The sequence below is a fragment of the Mus musculus genome, chromosome 2, assembly GCF_000001635.26.
Source record: "Mus musculus strain C57BL/6J chromosome 2, GRCm38.p6 C57BL/6J".
Lineage (NCBI taxonomy): Eukaryota > Metazoa > Chordata > Mammalia > Rodentia > Muridae > Mus > Mus musculus.
This window is the reverse complement of record NC_000068.7, coordinates 151,072,868-151,094,141: the sequence shown is the minus strand read 5'-3', so window position 1 is coordinate 151,094,141 and position 21,274 is coordinate 151,072,868. Positions and strand designations below refer to the sequence as shown.

At 42.4% G+C, this 21,274-nt stretch overlaps 1 protein-coding gene and 1 non-coding gene across 4 annotated transcripts; both read left to right on the top strand.

The window, feature by feature from the left end:
* Nucleotides 1–1,633: 1,633 nt before the first annotated feature.
* Nucleotides 1,634–9,933, top strand: Gm14151 (predicted gene 14151). Of its 3 annotated transcripts, XR_374485.4 has the most exons (8): nucleotides 1,634–1,954; nucleotides 4,111–6,043; nucleotides 6,555–6,628; nucleotides 6,855–7,215; nucleotides 7,986–8,049; nucleotides 8,377–8,579; nucleotides 8,658–8,895; nucleotides 9,745–9,933. XR_374485.4 is itself a non-coding variant. In NM_001097977.1 (4 exons), exons 2-3 carry the CDS (start codon nucleotides 4,155–4,157, stop codon nucleotides 6,586–6,588), a joined length of 1,923 nt encoding a protein of 640 aa, NP_001091446.1. In that variant the 5' UTR covers nucleotides 1,792–1,954; nucleotides 4,111–4,154; the 3' UTR covers nucleotides 6,589–6,628; nucleotides 6,855–7,356. The 3 variants fall into 3 exon arrangements, 1 of the variants encoding a protein (NP_001091446.1); XR_374484.4 differs by having other exon boundaries at nucleotides 7,986–8,579; NM_001097977.1 differs by lacking the exons at nucleotides 7,986–8,049; nucleotides 8,377–8,579; nucleotides 8,658–8,895; nucleotides 9,745–9,933 and having other exon boundaries at nucleotides 1,792–1,954; nucleotides 6,855–7,356.
* Nucleotides 9,934–20,351: 10,418 nt separating this feature from the next.
* Gm24199 lies at nucleotides 20,352–20,487 on the top strand. Its single transcript, XR_003954234.1, has one exon. It is a non-coding gene; the product is annotated as a small nucleolar RNA SNORA17 (small nucleolar RNA).
* Nucleotides 20,488–21,274: the final 787 nt, after the last annotated feature.

Sequence of the window (21,274 nt, the reverse complement as noted above, 5' to 3'; positions counted from 1 at the left end):
ACATGGCTATCCTCTATGGGGCTCAACCATCATCTGACTGACATAGATGGAGATACATACAGGTGCCAAACATTGGACTGAGATAGAGAACCTCTATGGAAGAGTTAGGGGAAGAACTGAAGGAGCTGAAGGGGATTGTAACCATATATATATGAAAAGAAAAAGAAATGAGAGTTTCATTCCCCAGGACCATGTGAGAATACACGACAAAATACCATGTTAGAGCAAGATAAAAGGCCTTATATACCCTTAGCATCCTGGCACTCAATACACATCAAACATCCTGAATATCCTGTTCTTAACTTCCAATCCCCAAAAGTACAAGAAATGAATTTCTGTTGTTTATATATTTCCCAGTCTAAGGCAATTTGTTGTAGAACAGGATGAGATTTTGACATTTGAAGATTCTCTATCTCCCATGCCTACAGCTTTTGCTGTCTGTAGGACTCTAGGCTGATGTTCCTCTTTTTTGATCATCACAAAGATGTCTGCCTTCTGTCTCCTGGGCTTCTAGGTCTCTGATGAGAAATCTAACAAGAGTCTTTTGGAGAAGCTATGAACAAACTCCCTTCCTCTAAGTCCCACATACTTTAGTAACTTTCCCTAGGGTGTTTGAAAAAGAATATTTTGTGACAGGACAACAACAGTGAGGGGCTTAGTTTGGACAGCAAGTATATATAGAGAAATGACTACTTTGAACATAGATATGTTGAGGTCTGTAACAGACAGTTGTTAGCACAGATTTTGGGTCCTACTCCCAAAGGACATAGGAACATCCTCTGGGTTCTCTTTCTTACTGGTAAATATCAGTCTATTGTGGATGGGCCTGCTGCTGTTTGTATTTTGATGCTAATTCTGCTCTCCTGGGAGGGGCTGTGGACAAGGAGGGAGTCACATACCCAGGTGACTTCTTGTGAACCAATCCCTTAATAAATGAAGGAGCCAATCACTGGGCCAGTAGGAGGGACTTCCAAGTTGGACAGAGAAAGAGGAAGCAGGAGAGAATTAGGCTTTTTGGAAGGTTTTAGCATGAGGACAAGATGTAATGTCTAGGTTTCCCATTTCAATGGCAGATCCAGCCTGTGGGAACCTAGCAACCTGGGTGGAGACATTTCAGGAGCTCTGGGTCAGAGAGACTCCATGTGATAAAAACAGGTTGGTCATTGCTTGCCAGTGACTGGCCAGCCAGGCACCACGGGGCAGAGAGTTGCCGGTGCCTGGCAGTGGTGTGGAAACTTGTTGGTTCTTTTTTAGAGACTTCCTGCAACCAGAGTCTATAGCCACTAAAGCATAGAGGTTTGGGGACCTATATCATCATTATTCCTATTACTGTTTCTGTTTCCTTTAAAGTGGAGACCGTTCTTGTTGTGGTTTGAATTTTAAAAAAAAATCCCCTATAGACACTTGTGTCAGAACTCATGGTCTCTAGCTGGTAATACTGTGAAGGGAAGCTGGAATCTAGCGTTAGAAGGTGGGCTCTAGCTCTAGGAAGGAGTTTTCTGACCTGGCATTGGACATGGGGTGACCAGCAGTACTGTGTGAACAGCCACATGTTACCACTCTACACCATGCTTTCCCTGTTCCCTCAAAGTGTGAGCCAAAATGAACCATTCTGTTGCTTCTGCTTGGGCACTTGGTAGCAATGACTGCAGAGTAGCTAATACAGTTTTCTGGACCAGGAGTGTGGCCATCCCTCATTGGTCCATGTTTTGCTCTGACCTCACAAAGAACCACTGTGAGAAATGACAGACACCTGCCCATATAATGTACTGCCCGAGGCTGGTTTGGTGTGGAGAGTGGTTTGGTGGTGGTTTGGGAGACGTGGACTGTGGTGATAATTTTGGATTTGGATACTGGTAACGTTTTGGACTCAGATTCTGGCAAAGGTTTGGACTTGGATACTGGCAACGGTTTTGGACTCGGATATTGGTGAACCTGCTTGGACTTTGACACGGTGAGCCCTTTTCTCACTTTACTGCTTGAGGTTTGCAGGTACTGGTTTTAATTTTCCTTTTTTTTTTTTTTTAGTTTCTCTTTGATTTTAGATTTTATTTTTTTACATCGTTTAAATTATCATCATTAATTATCTTCAATTTGTGTTTTTCTACCTACTAATTTTCATGGCTGTTTACTTACTTCTTAAAGCTTTTGTTAATAAACATTAAGCATAAAGTAGGACAGTTCCCTAAAACATTTCTGAATATGCACATAATGCACTTTAAGAATATTCACCTAATCTAAGAACCTGTATCCCAGTCCCTTCTTTCTTCTTTACGTTCCTAATGAATCCCTTTTACTACAGGCACCTTGCCCTAACTATGCTTCAGCACTTGAGAGCCAGCATCTCTGGACTGGCTTGTCAAACACTACAGGGTGATTTTCAGATCCATGTTCTTCTTTTTAAATGAAAATTCCATTCTTCAGCTGAGCATGTGATTCTTGCCCTTCCATTTTTATGCGTCGTTGTCAATCGTTGGAAGTTGTTGCAGCCCTGGCATGACTGGATGAATCCATCTTGATCAGGAAGTTTGGTTCTTTCAAGGGCTGTTGAATTCTGTGTGAGGCATTAAGCTCTCAGACTAAAGATTATTGTGTCTGTGTTCACAGTTGTTGACTCTGTTACTATGACTCTTGTTACTGTGTCCATGTGGCCTCAGTATCTGCATAATACATTCTCTAAGGATGAATCTTGATTGCTCCTGCTCCTCTTTCTAGTTTAATGAATAGTTTCAGAAGTACTGGTGTGGGTGCTTTAAAGATTTGATGGAAATCACCAATGAGTTTGTCTGGTCTGGCCTTTTTTGTTTTCATTGTTGTTAAGAAATTCTTTTAAATTACTATTTAAATCTTGTTGCATTTTTGTTTGAGATTAGATTTTTGAGAATTTTACATGATATTTTGGTTGTATTTATCCTTTCCCCTAACTCCTCCCAGATCCTCTGCTCGGCATTTCCTACTATCCTGGCTTAGGTCTTTTATTTTGTGTCTGGCCATCAAGTACAGTTTCTCTTGTCTTTATCCTCTCAGGTATGTGGCCTTCCACTGAAAAGTAGTCTGTCCAACCTTATCCTTAAGGGTCCACATCCTTAAAATTGATAGCTCTCCTGACAGCTATCAGTTTTGAAGGGTTCATCAGCTAGGTATGTGATTTCTTGTCCACCTCCCCTCTTCATGCTGAGATTTTGACTGACTTGAGCCTGAGCAGGTCACAATGCTGTGAGTTCATATGTGCAACTCCCTCCTTTACCCAGAAAACACTGTAACTTTTTGCCATCAACTGCCTCTGACTCATACAGTCTTCAGTTTAGATGTTTTCCCTCTTTTTAGTTTTAGTTGGTAGTTTAACGTGTATCTAGAGGTTCATCAATTTCTTCTAGATTTTTCCATTTCATTGGAACATTTTTAAGAGATTCCCTAGTGATTGTTTGGATATCTGGATTCCATTTGTATTTGTTGTATACTGCATTATCTTCTCTCTAATATTGTTAATGCGTATCTTCCTATTTCTATGAGTTATCTTGGTGAAGATTACTTGTTATTGTTATCTTTAGAATAAACAAGTCTTTGTTACCATATGCTTGGCCCAGGGAGTGGCACTATTAACAGGTTTCACCTTGTTGGATGAAGTGTGCCACTGTCCAGGTGGGTTTTGAGCTCCTACTCCTAACTTCTAAGAAGAGACAGTCTTCTCTTAACAGTCTTCAGATGAAGATGTAGAACTCTCATCTCCTCCTGCTTCATGCCTGCCAGGATGCTGCCATATTCTTACATTGGTGATAATGGACTGAACTCCTGAACCTGTAAGGCAGCTCCAAATATGTATTGTCCTCTATAAGAGTTGCCTTGGTCACGGAGGCTATTCACACCTAAGAATTCCAAACTAAGACAGTTACTTTGGTCTTTGTATTATTTTTGTCTCCATTTCATCAATTCATATTTTGAACTTGATTCTAATTCTTTTGGATTTTGCTTGTTCTAGTATTTCTATAACTGTGACATGCATCATTAGATCATTTGGACCACTATTGTGTTTGTATTAGCACAGGAATTTAAGGCTATAAATGTTTCTCTTAGACCCACATCTACTTCCCTTTTATCTTGCATCCCTAGGTGTTGTGGACACTGACCACAAACCAACTGACCTATCAGCGAAGATGAAGAGATGGCAAGTATGTCAGGACCTCAGGTCTAACACCTTTGAAGAAGCTGCCTTAACAGAACACTATGAAATATTAACAACTCTTGGCCAAGGAACATTTGGGGATGTAAAACTGGCGAACCATCTCGTCACCCAGACTAAGGTAGCAATAAAAATCCTCCCCCAAAACAGGAAAAACCCCCTTGTCCAACCTGAAATTGAAATCATGAAATCCCTTGACCATCCCCATATTATTAAACTTTTACACATAATCGACACCACCAGAAACATTTTCATCGTTCTGGAGCATGCTGTGGGAGGAGAGCTGATGAACAGAATTGAAGAGTTTGGCTATCTAGCAGAGGTGGAGTGCCACAGGCTGTTTAAACAGCTGGTCTATGCCCTCCAGTATTGTCATGAGAAAGGGATTGTCCACAGGGATTTAAAGCCAGAAAACATTTTATTGGACCACAGAGGAAATGTAAAGCTTACTGATTTTGGATTGGGCACCAAGATAATCATGGGCCAGAAGCTGGTCACGTTCTGTGGAACCCTCCCTTACTGTGCCCCAGAACTGTTTGAAGATAGAGGGTATGATGGCCGGGCCACTGATGTCTGGAGCTTGGGGGTTGTGCTTTATTTTATGGCCACAGGGTGCCTTCCTTTCAATGGATATAGCTATGAAGCAATAAAGCAGAAGATCATTGCAGGAAAGTACCCTAGGAGTTTCAGTCTGTCACCAGAACTTTGGGAGGTGATAGCCAAGTTGCTAACTGTCAACCCTGGAGAGAGGCCAACAGTCCATGACATTGCCAGATTTAAGTGGCTAAAGCCTGACAACGAAGCTTCTCCCGCTTCTTTGGGAGAGAACATTGAGAGTCACCCGGACCCCTCTATAATGGTACTCATGGGTGTCATGGGATACAATCCAGGAGAGATAAGAGAAAGTTTGCGGGAGAAAAAATTCGACCAGGTGATGGCTACTTATTTAATGCTCAAACAACAGTCAGCCTGGGAAAACAAGACAACAAAAAAACCAGATCCAAGGCTATGTGATAGAATGTTGAGAAGCACAGAGCCAACCATAAAAAACCAAACAGCTGTAAGGAGGGCATCTAGTGTGCCTACACATTCCACTTTCAGTTTGCCCAATGAATCAGAAAGTCTTGAAAAGGGAAAGAGAACTACAATGAGCCACTCTATGCCACCCACGCGGAACTGCTTCAACGAGGAGACAACTCCACTCCACAGTATCTGCCCCCAGCTTGTCCAGAAGGCTCACTACAGGAGGAGCATCTGGGGGGAGACAGAGATCAGTGACACCTCAGAAGAAAGCTCTACTGGAGAGTCTTTGGAACATCCATCACTGAAAATCCACACCCTCCAGACATCCATGGGTGTGTCCAAAGCTGGATCTACCTATTCAAAGAGCAAGGGGTCTTCACAGTGTGTTTCTTCTCATCATACCTCTGTGGAAGAAGACCAGTGTGAGGGCACCAACATATCCAGAGAGATCAACCCACCTCTTTCACCAGTCTCGCCTCAGGAGAACCTCATGGGACAGCTCCACATTGTGACTACAGCTGGGTCAATGGACATCATGAACACACAAGTTACATCACCTCCATTCTCCAGGAAGGAGGCCAAGGGTGAGGGTCCTGCTATACAACAGAGAGAGTCCAGACCATCCTCCCCAAATACACTCCAGGGACACCTCCATGGCAGGCATCAGACTGCGCCCCAGGCCCCCTTTCAAAGACGGGTCTGGAGGACCCTGAGGAATGGTTTAATCAGAGGCCTGCGAACTTTATGTTGCTGCCTGCCAATCGAAAAGAGAGTGCACCCGACCAACAACAGAGACCTGGCTGTGAGTCAAAAGAGCCAGGGAGGTAGCCATGGTATCAGGTAAGTGGAGAGACTACAATGCACTTCTACCTCTAGGTTTTTTGTTTAAAATAATGTCAATTTCTTTAAAAAAATATTTATTTACTGTATGTGCATGGAAGTTAACCGGCCAGAGTCAGTTCCGTCTTTACACCCTATCTTTCTTGGGGAATGAATTAATGTCCCCTCCCTTGGCAGCAAATGCTTGCACTCACTGAAAGAGTTTCCTGGACTAAATGATATGCTTTGAAATAAACAGGTTACAAGAATATACATTTTAGGGGTTGCCTGTAATGTATTATCACAGCTAAATCTAATCCCACAGTATCTTTGTGAGTAACTTCACCACATGTAGAGGGCAGAGGACAGTGTCTGGAGCCTGGCCAGGGTGTTGGAGGAGGGTGGGTGAAGGGATCAGTGGAACACTGGAGAAGAATCAGCCTGACGGCCCATGCCAGCACAGAGCCAGTAGAGTGAAGCAGAAGTCCTGAAGATTTCTACTAAGATCTCCCTTTCTTATGTCTGTTTGAAGAGCATTTAGAGGCACTGTGCTCCCTGAAAAATGATACCAGAGAGCGAAGAGCAGCCTACTGAGGATGCACACAGGTACAGGAGAGAGCCAGGGAGGAATTTCCCATGGTTGGGTGCCGGGGGTGGGGGCACCATGTCTACACCACAGTATGAAACTAAGGGCAAATTCTTCCTGTGTCTGCAGATTAACAGAGTGTGTCTGGCTTGTGTGATACCCTTCTCAGGTCCTTTGCGACCTAAGGACAGCATGGATTGTGGGAGGAAGGTCTGAACTCATGGTTGTCCTGACTTTGCCCTCTAGGTTGGTTCATGTTGGCTGGTGATTCCACAGTTTTGCCAGCCAAGCAAAGTACTCCATAGATCTCAATAATTCTGGAAACAAGGTACCATGACATGCAGGTCATCATCGGAAAACCAAACCTCAGAGGAACTTCCAGGCATGTAGAGATCATCAGCTGCCTGTCTCCAGATGTACCCATGGGACGTTAGAAGAGCAAGTGGACACTGGAAGCAGAGTTCGACCCCAGAGTGTCTGACCTGATCTACTTGTGCTTCTGTCCAAGATGACTGGTGCTTACCGGTTTGGAGCCAGAAACAGAGCAAGGAGAGTGCAGAGAATGTCCATCTTGTGTTCATAAGCAAGGTAGAGTGGACATGAACAGGTGAGCCCATTGCTCATGGTGCAGTTCATAAAACCATCCTGGCTTGCTAGACAGCTTGCTTCTAACCCACCATTACTCAGATACCCTCAAAACTCACCCTATTTGGACAGACAGGGACACACACACACAAACACACACACAGAGTGAGAGAGAAAGAGAGAGAGGAAGAGAGAGAGAAGAGACGAGAGAGGAGAGAGGAGGAGAGGGGAGGAGACGGGAGGAGAGAGGAGAGAGGAGGAGAGAGGAGGAGAGAGGAGGAGGGAGGAGGAGAGAGGAGGAGGAAGGAGGAGAGAGGAGGAGGGAGGAGGAGAGAGGAGGAGGGAGGAGGAGAGACAGGAGGAGAGAGGAGACAGGAGAGAGGAGAGAGGAGACAGGAGAGAGGAGACAGGAGAGAGGAGACAGGAGACAGGAGACAGGAGAGAGGAGACAGGAGAGAGGAGACAGGAGACAGGAGACAGGAGACAGGAGACAGGAGACTGGAGACAGGAGGAGACTGGAGACAGGAGACAGACAAGAGACAGGAGACAGACAGGAGACAGACAGAGAGAGAGAGAGAGAGAGAGAGAGAGAGAGAGAGAGAGAGAGAGAGAGAGAGAGAGAGGAGAGAGCATTCCTTTGGCATTCTTGTTGCTATTGAAATTTTGTTGAAATGGAGAGAATCTGTATTCCAAAGTATTGTCATATTTTTTGTGTGACTCTAGTTGTCTTTCCAAATTTGTTTTGTCTTGTCTACACCCTTTTCTGAAACATTAACCAGTTCATCTTCATAGGAGCCATGTGAAGCCAAATCATGTCATGGTGCACACTACCCCAGGGCATCCGAGAGCTTAAAAGGTAAAGTCCACCAACTGTGTTTTGAGTGGAGCCAAAGTGAAATATGAAGTGTTTAATAGTTGAAGCCGGAGCAGGACCTGTTTCCAAGCATGATCATGGATAACAACCTGTTGTAAGAAAACAAGTTAAGACCCTCTGGTCTGAAAGCAGGGTTTTCCTTTGGGTGGGTTATGGTCTCCTGCTACCTTCTACCACCTAAGAAAACTTAGGGAATTAAGTCATCAGATTCACACTCCTCCTTATGCCCACATGCTAGTATATGCTGTCTTTCTTATTTTCAACAGTATCTCACAAGATCCAAGCTGTTTTCTTTCTGATACTCCATAGGGATGTTGCTGCTAATGCAGCTATGTGTCTCCAGCCAAGACTAGTGCCTTTACTGCCTGAATGGCCTTTTGCTGGGGCCCCAAAGGACTCCTAGGAACACACTCAACAAGGGACAAAGTCTGAGAACAGTTTCATCTGCATGGTGAACAGTGCAGGAGATGCCTGCCAAGCCCTAACACAGTAGACTGAAGATGGCCACACAGGTTATGCTTCCTTGCTCATGCCATGGGAAAGGCATGATTGGCTAAAAATTGGCAATCTTACCAAACCCCTGCTTTCAGGTCTCATTGATGGAAGAGTGTCGTGATTATTGGTAGGAAAGTGGCACGGGAGACAGAGGTGGCATCAGCAGCCAGGTGGACTGGGAGCAAGAAGAGAAGGAAAACGTTTTCTCATCTCAGGAACACCCAGCACCTTACCATGACCCTCTGTTGTGCAAGAAGATTATAAGAGGCAACTTGGGGAACTTCCTCACTGGGGCAAAGTTCCTCTCTCTCCAGCAGAAGTCAAGTGATCAGGGTAAGGTATAGCTCAAATCCCTTCCATCTACCAAGTACAGTGCTGTGTATATGGGATAAGAGGTGTCAGCTAGTGTGCTGCCCTCTCTGTCTTCTAGGAATGGACACCACATCCTAAGTAAAACGTCTAAAGAAACAATGTCATTTGCATGACCCAGACCCCAGACATATACAACACTGACAGGCATTGTACAGTGGAGAGGGGGATCCCTTTTATTGGGTCCCTTCTAAATCAGTGGCATCATTCAATACCTACAGAAATGAACCATGAAGATGGCCTTTAAAAAAGGTCCTGGAAGGACTATCCAGAGACTGCTTCACCCAGGGATCCATCACATATACAACCAACAAACCCAGACACTATTGCTTATGTCAGAAAGATTTTATTGACAGGACCCTGATATAGCTATCTCTTGTGAGGTTATGCCAGTGCTAGGCAAATACAGAAGTAGATGCTTACAGTCATCTATTGGATGGAACACAGGACCCCTAATGAAGGAGCTAGAGAAAGTACCCAAGGAGTTAAAAAGGTCTGCAACCCTATAAGAGGAACAACAATATGAATTAACCAGTACCACGCAGAGCTGTGTCTCTAGCTGCATATGTAGCAGAGAATGGACTAGTCAGCCATCAATGAGAGGATAGGTCCTTGGACTTGTGAAAACCATATGCCCCAGTACAGGGGAATGCCAGGGCAACGAAGCAGGAGTGGGTGGGTTGGGGAGCACGGCCGGGAGGAGGTTATACGGGACTTTGAGGATAGCATTTGAAATGTAAATGAAGAAAATATCTAATAATAAGTTTTTAAAAAGGTCCTGGATACTGAAGGGTGAATGATTTCTGATTTTAGGCATTGTGTGTCCGAGTGAATATCAACCATCGAGGATATCCACAGAGATCTGGGTGTAAGATCTGCTTAGGCAGTAGTGTCACCAAGAGTATCATATGCTGGAACCTGGACACAAATTGTGTGGTTTAAACAATTCAGAATACACAGACAATTTTGTATGTACAGTAAACTTTCTGTGTTTGAACTGTGTGTTACGGTGTCCTATTTTATATCTGTATAAACGTCTGGATACTGGAACAAGGTAACATGTCTGTCTTCCAAATGCACCATTCTTCCAGCGGTGAGAGCACACTAATCTTCCTGACGCACTGTGGTCTTCATCCTGTGCACTACATATTTGCCCTCTTCCTCCAACATACTGCCTAGAATGCATCCTGCAAACATTTCTCCATCATGCTATTGTTTATCAGTAGTGGAGATTTGTGTTTTAGGCTTCAATTAGGCAACACTGGTCTGTTTTGTAGATTATTTTCTTAGCAAAATGTCCTTCAAGTCTACTCAATTTAAGCACAATTCTCTCCTTTTTTTATGAGACAAGGTCTTGCTATGTAGCCTAGGCTGGCTAAGAACTCCTGACCCTCCTGCTTAGAATGCTTGGTACTTTTGTGACAGGTTGCACCTCCTGGATTTGAAAGCCCAAATATATTCTTCCTCAATAGACATGTGGAGGTAGGGTAGCCACCTTGTTAAAGGACTCGGTTTGGAACAATTCATATGAGTTCTAACTCCTTCTGCAGTTGTCCTATCTCAGTGTTTTCAAAATCTCTTTATAATTGGGTATGGAGATGTTCACCAGGGCCCTGACTTCTGTTCACAAAACACTGTGTTTTTGTAGCCTGAAATCTGGGTAACCCACAGCTTGTATTTCTGCCCAGCCATTCATATCCTGTTGAGATGGCAGAGATTTCTTCAGGGCACAAGGGATGCTTTGCACTGCCATGTGAACTAGAGATGGAGAGGCTTCCAAGATGACAGGAGCCCTGGCTTCCTGCAACCAAATCACTGTTTAAAAGAAAAATCTAAACAAGCTTGTGTCTCTTCCTGAGGTGGCGCAGCCAGCAGGTGCCATCTGGAAGATCCTCTTGGTGTTGTGAGGAATTTGGTTCTGTTCTGTATCAGTGCTCTGCACACTGGTTGACTCCAGAGCTTGCCTTTCTTTTCTTTCTTTCTTTCTTTCTTTCTTTCTTTCTTTCTTTCTTTCTTTCTTTCTTTCTTTCTTTTCTTTCCTTCCTTCCTTCCTTCCTTCCTTCCTCTTTCTTCCTTCCTCTTTCTTTCTTTCTTTCTTTTTCTCTCTCTTCCTTCCTTTCTCTTTCTTTTTTTCTTCCTTCCTTCCTTTCTTTCTTTCTTTCTTTTCCTTTTTTTCTTTCTTCCGTTCTTTCTCTTTCCCTTTTTTCTTTCTTTCTTTCCCTCTCTCCCCCTCTCTCTCTCTTTCCTTCTTTCTTTTTCTTTCTCTCTCTTTCTTCCTTTCTTTCTTTCTTTCCCTTTCTTTCTTCCTTTCTTTCTTTCTCTTTCCCTTTTTTTCTTTCTTTCTTTCTTTCTCTCTCTCTCCACGTCTCTCTCTCTTTCTTTCTTTCTTTTTCTTTCTTTCTCTCTCTCCCCTTTCTTTCTTTCTTTCTTTCTTTTCCTTTCTTTTCCTTTCTTTCTTTCTTTTCCTTTCTTTCTTTCTTTCTTTTCCTTTCTTTCTTTTCCTTTCTTTCTTTTCCTTTCTTTCTTTTCCTTTCTTTCTTTTCCTTTCTTTCTTTTCCTTTCTTTCTTTTCCTTTCTTTCTTTTCCTTTCTTTCTTTTCCTTTCTTTCTTTCTTTTCCTTTCTTTCTTTCTATCTTTCTTTCTCTCTCTCCCCCCTCTCTTTCTGTCTTTCTTTCTTTCTTCCTCTCTCTCTCTCTCCTTTCTTTCTTTCTTATTAGATATTTTCTTTATGTACATTTCAAATGTTATCCCCTTCATAGTTTCCCCTCCAAAAATCCCCTATCCCCTCCCCCTCTCCACCTGCTCCCCAACCCACCCACTCCCATTCCTGGTCTTAGCGTTCCCCTACATTGGGGCATAGAGCCTTTGCAGGACCAAGGGTCTCCTCTCATTGAATACTAACTAGGCCATCCTCTGCTACAAATATAGCTAGAGCCACAAGTCCCACCATGTGTTTTCTTTGATTGGTGGTATAGTTCCAAGGAACTCTGAGGGTATTGGTTAGTTCATATTGGTGTTCCTTCTATGGGGCTTCAGTCCCCTTCAGATACCTGGGTATGTCTCTGGATCCTTCATTGGGGACCTTATGTTCCGTCCAATGGATGACATTGAGAATCCACTTCTGTAATTGCCAGGCACTGGCAGAGCCTCACAGGAGACATGCTTTCACATTTTGAGGAATCTCCACACTAGGTCTTATAATGGTTGTGTAGATGTTTGCTCTACCAGCACTGTGCTAGGGTGTCTATTTTATTTGCTGGAAAATTATTTTGTCCTTTGATAATGTCCACACTCGTTTCCTATGGTGACACTTATGACAACTCAACTATCAATGGTTTGCCATATTTCCTGGAAAAATGCAGTTCAATTCACAAATGCTAACTTATGCCTCGGCCTTAGTTTGTTGCCCCTACTTTTCTAATATCAATTTTAGAGTTTCGGGTCTTCTTTAAGGTCTTCAGTCTATTTGGAGTTGATTTTTATGCAGGCAGAGACAAAGATGTAGATACAATCTTGTACATTAAGTGCCCAATTTTCTTTTAACCACCATTTAAGGTTTACATAGAAAAATTCCATGCCAGTCTGGGCTAAGAACTGAGATTATATCTGTACACAAATAAATACATAAATAGAAAATGCAGCAGATGAATAACTAGGATTCAAATAATTTTCCCTTTTCCAATCATCTCTTAACTATGGGATCACAAATAATTATGAAGATGCTGAAACAGGAGGTTGTTCAGCTTCTTGGTTTCTAAACTATACTGAAGGTAAACATGAGCTCCATTTAAGTGTTAATTTGAGTGTTTTGTACAACATTTGCCTTCTATTAGAGACCTGGGGCATTTAGAAATCAGCCTATACATGCACTCACTGATAGGTGGATATTAGCCCAGAAACTTAGAATATCCAAGATACAATTTGCAAAACATATGAAACTCAAGAAGAAGTAAGACCAGAGTGTGGATACTTGCTCCTTCTCAGAATGGGGAACAAAACACCCATGGAAGGAGTTGCATAGTCAACGTTTGGATCTGAGAAGGAAGGAAGGACCATCCAGAGACTGCCCCACCCAGGAATCCATCCCATATACAACCACTAAACCCAGACACTATTGCATATGCCAACAAGATTTTGCTGAAAGGACCCTGATATAGCTGTCTCTTGTGAGGTTATGCCAGTGCCTGGCAAACACAGAAGTGGATGCTCACAGTCATCTCTTGGATGGAACACAGGGCCCCTAGTGAAGGACCCAAAGAGCGAAAGAGGTGTGCAACCCTATAGGAAGAACAACAATATGAACTAACCAGTACCACCCAGAGCTGTGTCCCTAGTTGCATATGTAGCAGAGGATGATCTAGTAAGCCTACAATGGGAGGAGAGGTCCTTGTTCTTGTGAAGATCATATGCCCCAGTAAAGGGGAATGCCAGGGCCAGGAAGCAGGAGAGGCTGGGTTGCGGAGCAGGGCGGGTATAGGGGTCTTTGGAGATAGCATTTGAAATGTAAATGAAGAAATTATCTAATTAAAAAAAAGTCAGCCTATATCCAAAAATAATTGCCTATCACCTTCTGACATTAGAAAAATTAAGAATTTTATTTAATTGATACAGTTGTTATCTTTCTATGATTTTGATAACTTGGTTTACCCTCATCACAGAGTTAGGCAATGGCTGATGAGACTCACAGAAGCATCTATTTTTTAAAAAAATTTTATTAGGTATTTTCCTCATTTACATATCCAATGCTATCCCAAAAGTCCCCCATTCCCTCCCCCCAACTCCACTACCCACCCACTCCCACTTCTTGGCCCTGTACTGAGGCATATAAAGTTTGCATGACCAATAGGCCTCTCTTTCCACTGATGGTCGGCTAGGCCATCTTCAGATTCATATACAGCTAAAGACACGAGCTCTTGGGGGGTATTGGTTAGTTCATATTGTTCTTCCACCTATAGGATTGCAGATCCCTTCAGCTCCTTGGGTACTTTCTCTAGCTCCTCCATTGGGGGCCCTGTGATCCATCCAATAGCTGAGTGTGAGCATCCACTTCTGTGTTTGCCAGGCCCCGGCATAGTCTCACAAGAGACAGCCATATCTGGGTCCTTTCAGCAAAATCTTGCTAGTGTATGCAATGGTGTAAGCTTTTGGAAGCTGATTATGGGATGGATCCCAGGATACGGCAGTCTCTAGATAGTCAATCCTTTCGTCTTACCTCCAAACTTTGTCTCTGTAACTCCTTCAATGGGTGTTTTGTTCCCAATTCTAAGAAGGGGCAAAGTGTCCATACGTTGGTCTTCGTTCTTCTTGAGTTTCATGCGTTTAGCAAATTGTATCTTATATCTTGGGTATTCTAAATTTCTGGGCTAACATACACTTATCAGTGAGTACATATTGTGTGAGTTCTTTTGTGATTGGGTTACCTCACTCAGGATGATGCCCTCTAGGTCCATCCATTTGTCTAGTAATTTCATAAATTCTGAGTAGTACTCCATTGTGTAAATGTACCACATTTTCTGTATCCATTCCTCTGTTGAGGGGCATCTGGGTTCTTTCCAGCTTCTAGCTATTATAAATATGGCTGCTATGAACATAGTGGAGCATGTGTCCTTCTTACGGGTTGGAACATCTTATGGATATATGCCGAGGAGAGGTATTGCGGGATCCTCTGGTCGTACTATTTCCAATTTTCTGAGGAACCACCAGACTGATTTCCAGAGTAGTTGTACAAGCTTGCAATCCCACCAACAATGGAGTAGCGTTCCTTTTTCTCCACATCCTTGCCAGCATCTGCTGTCACCTGAATTTTTGATCTTAGCCATTCTGACTGGTGGGGGTGGAATCTCAGTGTTGTTTTGATTTGCATTTCCCTGATGATTAAGGATGTTGAACATTTTTTCAGGTGCTTCTCAGCCATTTGGTATTCCTCAGGTGAGAATTCTTTTTTTTTTTTTAGCTCTGAGCCCCATTGTTTAATTGGGTTATTTGGTTTTCTGGAATCCACCTTCTTGAGTTCTTTATATATATATATTGGATATTAGTCCCTTATGTGATTTAGGATAGGTAAAGATCCTTTCCCAATCTGTTGGTGGCCTTTTTATCTTATTAATGGTGTCTTTTTCCTTGCCGAAGCTTTGAAATTTTATGAGGTCCCATTTGTTGATTCTTGATCTTACAGCATAAGCCATTGCTGCTCTATTCAGGAATTTTCCCCCTGTACCCTTTATCTTCGAGGGTTTTCCCTACTTTCTCCTCTATAAGTTTCAGTGTCTCTGGTTTTATGTGGAGTTCCTTAATCCACTTAGATTTGACCTTAGTACAAGGAGATAGGAATGGATCAATTTACATTCTTCTACATGTTAATCACAAGTTGTGCCAGCACCAATTGTAGAAAATGCTGTCTTTTTTCCACTAGGTGGTTTTAGCTCCCTTGTCAAAGATCAAGTGACCATAGGTGTGTGGGTTCATTTCTGGGTCTTCAATTCTATTCCACTGGTATACTTGTCTGTTGCTATACCAGTACCATGCAGTTTTTTTTTATCACAATTGCTCTGTAGTACAGCTTTAGGTCTTGCATGGTGATTTCACCAGAGGTTCTTTTATCCTTGAGAAGAGTTTTTGCTATCCTAGACTTTGTGTTATTCCAGATGAATTTGCAGATTGCTCTTTCTAATTCGTTGAAGAATTGAGTTGGAATTTTGATAGGGATTGCATTGAATCTGTAGATTGCTTTTGGCAAGATAACCATTTTTACTATTGATCCTGCCAATCCATGAGCATCAGAGATCCTTCCATCTTCTGAGATCTTCTTTAATTTCTTTCTTCAGAGACTTGAAGTTCTTTTCATACAGATCTTTCTCTTCCTTAGTTAGAGTCACGCCAAGGTATTTTATATTATTTGTGACTATTGAGAAGGGTGTTGTTTCCCTAATTTCTTTCTAAGCCTGTCTATTCTTTGTGTAGAGAAAGGCCATTGAGTTGTTTGAGTTAATTTTATATCCAGCCACTTCACCAAAGCTGTTTATCAGGTTTAGAAGTTGTCTGGTGGAATTTTTAGGGTCACTTATATATACTATCATATCATCTGCAAAAAGTGATATTTTAACTTCTTCCTTTCCCGTTTGTATCCCCTTGATCTCCTTTTGTTGTGGAATTGCTCTGGCTAGGACTTCAAGTACAATGTTGAATAGGTAGGGAGAAAGTGTGCAGCCTTGTCTAGTCCCTGATTTTAGGAGGATTGCTTCCAGCTTCTCACCATTTACTTTGATGTTGGCTACTGGTTTGCTGTAGACTGCTTCTATCATGTCTAGGTATGGGCCTTGAATTCCTGATCTTTCCAAGACTTTTATCATGAATGGGTGTTGGATTTTGCCAAATGCTTTCTCCTCTTCTAACAAGATGGTCATGTGGTTTTTCTCTTTGAGTTTGTTTATATACTGGATTACATTGATGGATTTCCATATATTAAACTATCCCTGCATCCCTGGAACAAGACCTACTTGGTCAGGATGGATGATTGTTTTAATGTGTTCTTGGATTCGGTCAGGGAGAATTTTTTTTTTTTTTTTACAAAAGCAGAAAAAAATCACACCTGTTTAATTAGTTTAGTATTCTATAAAGAGTCTACTTTTGTAATTGACAAAGAGAAAGAATCATGAATATACAGTGCTCAAAAGTGAATTCTAATCCAGATTCATAATAAACCTGTCATGTTTCAGGCAGTATTCATCTGTCTTACATCAGAAAACTTCAATGCAGCCTTGGTTTGAAAACATAAAACATTACTTCATGCTACACAGAACAGATAAATGCTGTCTGAAATGACTCAGCTCAGATCTAAAATTACTTGGTCTTGTTGTACTGTTCTTTTGACTATCATTGTTTTAGTACATGTATACAGTTTTTGGTTAGCGAGAATTATATTGAGTATTTTTGCATCGATATTCATAAGGGAAATTGGCCTGAAGTTCTCTATCTTTGTTGGATCTCTCTGTGGTTTAGGTATCAGAGTAATTGTGGCTCCATAGAATGAATTGGGTAGAGTACCTTCTGCTTCTATTTGGTGGAATAGTTTGCAGAGAACTGGAATTAGATCTTCTTTGAATGTCTGATAGAACTCTGCACTAAACCCATCTGGTCCTGGGATTTTTTTTTGGTTGGGAGACTATTAATGACTGCTTCTATTTCTTTAGGGGATATGGGACTGTTTAGATCATAACTTGATCCTGATTTTACTTTGGTACCTGGTATCTGTCTAGAAATTTGTCCATTTCATCCAGGTTTTACAGTTTTGTTGAGTATAGCCTTTTGTAGAAGGATCTGATGGTGTTTTGGATTCCTTCAGGATCTGTTGTTATGTTTCCCTTTTCATTTCTGATTTTGTTAATTAGGATGCTGTCCCTGTGTCCTCTAGTGAGTCCGGCTAAGGGTTTATCCATCTTGTTGATTTTCACAAAGAACCAGCTCCTCGTTTGGCTGATTCTTTGAATAGTTCTTCTTGCTTCCACTTGGTTGATTTCAGCCCTGAGTATGATTATTTCCTGCTGTCTACTACTCTTGGGTGAATTTGCTTCCTTCTGTTCAAGAGCTTTTAGGTGTGCTGTCAAGCTGCTAGTGTGTGCTCTCTCTACTTTCTTTTTGGAGGCAACCAGAGCTATGAGTTTCACTCTTAGAAATGCTTTCATTGTGTCCCATAAGTTTGGGTATGTTGTGTCTTCATTATCATTAATCTCTAAAAACTCTTTAATTTCTTTCTTTATTCCTTCCTTGACCAAGGTATCATTGATAAGAGTGTTGTTCAATTTCCACGTGAATGTTGGCTTTCTATTATTTATGTTGTTATTGAATATCAGCCTTAGTCCATGGTGATCTGATAGGATGTATGGGACAATTTCAATATTTTCTTATCTGTTGAGACTTGTTTTGTGACCAATTATATGGTCAATTTTGGAGAAGGTACCATGAGGTACTGAGAAGAAGGTATATCATTTTGTTTTAGGATAAAATGTTCTGTAGATATCTGTTAAATCCATTTGTTTCATCACTTCTGTTAATTTCACTGTGTTCCTGTTTAGTTTCTGTTTCCATGTTCTGTAAATTGATGAAAGTGGTCTGTTGAAGTCTCCCACTATTATTGTGTGAGGTGCAATGTGTGCTTTGAGCTTTACTAAAGTTTCTTTAATGAATGCTGCTGCCCTTGCATTTGGAGTATAGATATTGAGAATTAAGAGTTCCTCTTGGATGATTTTACCTTTGATGAGTATGAAGTATTCCTCCTTGTCTTTTTTTGATAAGTTTGGGTTGGAAGTTGATTTTATTAGATATTAGAATGGCTACTCCAGCTGGTTTCTTCAGACAATTTGCTTAAAAATTGTTTTCCAGCCTTTCACTCTCAGGTAGTGTCTGTCTTTTTCCCTGAGATGGGTTTCCTGTAAGCAGCAAAATGTTGGGTAGCCAGTCTGTAAGTCTATATCTTTTTATTGGGGAATTGAGTCCATTGATATTAAGAGATATTAAGGAAAAGTAATTGCTGCTTCCTATTATTTTTGTTGTTAGAGTTGCCATTCTGTTCTTGTGGCTTTCTTCTTTTTGGTTTGTTGAGGGATTACTTTCTTGCTATTTCTAGGGCATGATTTCCGTCCTTGTATTGTTTTTTTTCTGTTATCCTTTGAAGGGCTGGATTCGTGAAAAGATATTGTGTGAATTTGCCTTTGTAGTAGAATACTTTGGTTTCTCCATCTATGGTAATTGAGAGTTTTGCCGGGTAAAGTAGCCTGGGCTCGCATTTGTGTTCTCTTAGTGTCTGTATAACATCTGTCCAGGCTCTTCTGGCTTTCATAGTCTCTGGTGAAAAGTCTGGTGTAATTCTGATAGCCCTACCTTTATATGTTACTTGACCTTTTTCCCTTATTGCTTTTAGTATTCTATCTTTATTTAGTGCATTTGTTGTTCTGATTATTATGTGTTGGGAGGAATTTCTTTTCTGGTCCAGTCTATTTGGAGTTCTGTAGGCTTCTTGTATGTTCATGTGCATGTCATTCTTTAGGTTTGGGAAGTTTTCTTCTATAATTTTGTTGTAGATATTTGCTGGCACTTTAAGTTGAAAATCTTCATTCAACTCCTATTATCCATAGGTTTGGTCTTCTCATTGTGTCCTGGATTTCCTGGATTTTTTGAGTTAGGATATTTTTGCGTTTTGTATTTTCTTTGATTGTTGTGCCGATGTTCGCTATGGAATCTTCTGCACCTGACATTCTCTCTTCCATCTCTTGTATTCTGTTGCTGATGCTCGCATCTATGGTTCCAGATTTCTTTCCTAGGGTTTATATCTCCAGCGTTGCCTCACTTTGGGTTTTCTTTATTGTGTCTACTTCCCTTTTTATGTCTTGGATGGTTTTATTCCATTCCATCACCTGTTTGGTCATGTTTTCTTTCAATTCTTTAAGGAATTTTTGTGTTTCCTCTTTAAGGTCTTCTACCTGTTTAGCTGTGTTCTCCTGTATTTCTTTAAGTGAGTTATTAAAGTCCTTCTTGATGTCCTCTACCATCAATATGAGATATGCTTTTAAATCCGGTTCTTGCTTTTAGGTTGTGTTGGGTTGACCCGGACTAGGTGGGGTGGGAGTGCTGCATTCTGATGATGATGAGTGATCTTGATTTCTGTTAGTAGGATTCTTACGTTTGCCTTTCGCCATCTGGTAATCTCTGAAACTAGTTGTTATAGTTATCTCTGGTTAGAGCCTGTTCCTCAGGTGACTCTGTTAGCCTCTATCAGCATACCTGGGAGACTAGCTCTCTCCTTTGTTTCAGTGGTCAGAGTATTCTCTGCAGGCAAGCTCTCTTCTTGCAGGGAAGGTGCCCAGATATCTGGTGTTCGAACCTGCCTCCTGGCAGAAGTTGTGTTCCACTCACCTGAGGTCTTAAGATCTAGTGGAGGGTCCTGTGAGGACTTTGGGGGTGTCCGGAAACTCTGCATGCAAGGAACCCTGGTGCTGGAGTGGACTGGAAGGGACTTGTGCCCCTGATCAGGGCGGGTTATCTGCTTCCCTAGTTAATGCAGTCTCAGGTCCCGCGAGATTGGATTGGAGCAGATGCTGTGTTCCACTCACCAGAGGTCTTAGGATCCCGTGGGGGATCCTGTGTGGGACCTAGCGGTTGTCTGGAGACTCTGCGGGTAAGGCACCCTGGTGCTGGAGTAGACCGGAAGGGCAGATTAGTCTTCAGTCCAACTCCCAACAATGGTCAGTAGCAGCTGTGAATGAAGTAAAAAAATCTAGCAGTTGTTCAGTCCCACACTGCAAGCAGGCGAAGGAGAGATGTGCCACTAGGGCACATTTATCCACTAGGACACAATAGATCAATCCTCTGGGCAGTTCACTGAAGAACACAAGTCAAAAATAAGTACAGAAAAAGATATTCAGCACCCTACACCTAGAGGCATTGTTGCTTTGGCTCTGTGTTCCATGTGTATCAGTAGAAGGCAGAGAAGAGAGAGGCTAGTCTGTATTCAGCACTCTGACTTGTAAACATTCTGTACCTAATTATAGGTAGCCTGACACTCCTTGAAAAAGAAATGTCCTTCTGAACCAGACTGGCTTCCAATGTGGGGAGTGAGCCCAAGACAGGCAACCCCCATGTGGGCCCACTTTAGTGGCCTGAATCAGGAGTGAGTCCAAGATGACTATCAGTATAGCCCCAGGGATCCCAGACAGGGAGCTGACCTGGGATGACCACCAGTCTGGTGCTGTGCTGACCTGGGGGAGCAGACTTTGCCAGAGGTGAAGTCAGTGGAGTATATCTGGTCCTGCAGATCTAAGCTACAGGGTCTCCATGACACAAGGTAACAGAATTATGTGGGGAAGGATATCGGGAGGTCCCAGTGAGAATAAAGTTAAATTTTTGGTAGAAGACAGAAGCTTGAGGGCACACACAGTATTTAGAAAGTGTATAAATGAGACAACCTTCCTGGTGAGAGCACAGGGGTCTGCCCGGCCCGAGAGGTTTCTGCCTCAGGCCCCGGCGGGAGCCTCCTTGGCTCCGGGACTCCGCAGAGGGCAGGCTACACAGGTGATGGTGTGGAATACAGACCATCCGTTTCTGGGACAGGCGAGAGCCAGAGAGCTTCTGAGGCGGCGCCATCTTCGGCTCCAGACAACCGGTCACCTTCCTGGCCAAAGCAACACAGCTTCTGGGAAAGATCCTGCTTTGGGCCTCCATCTTCAGCCAGGAGGAGGTCCAAACACCAGATAACTGTGCACCTTCCCTGAAAGAGGAGAGCTTGCCTGCAGAGACTGTTCTGAGCACTGAAACTCAGAGGAGAGAGCTAGTCTCCCTCGTCTGCTGCTAG

Bases quoted from the DNA above. Each gene is read 5' to 3' on its own strand.
- Gm14151 (NM_001097977.1), top strand. From the start codon at position 4,155: ATGAAGAGATGGCAAGTATGTCAGGACCTCAGGTCTAACACCTTTGAA. The intron at 6,044-6,554 runs GTAAGTGGAGAG...GTCTGTTTGAAG, and splicing joins GGAGGTAGCCATGGTATCAG to AGCATTTAGAGGCACTGTGC.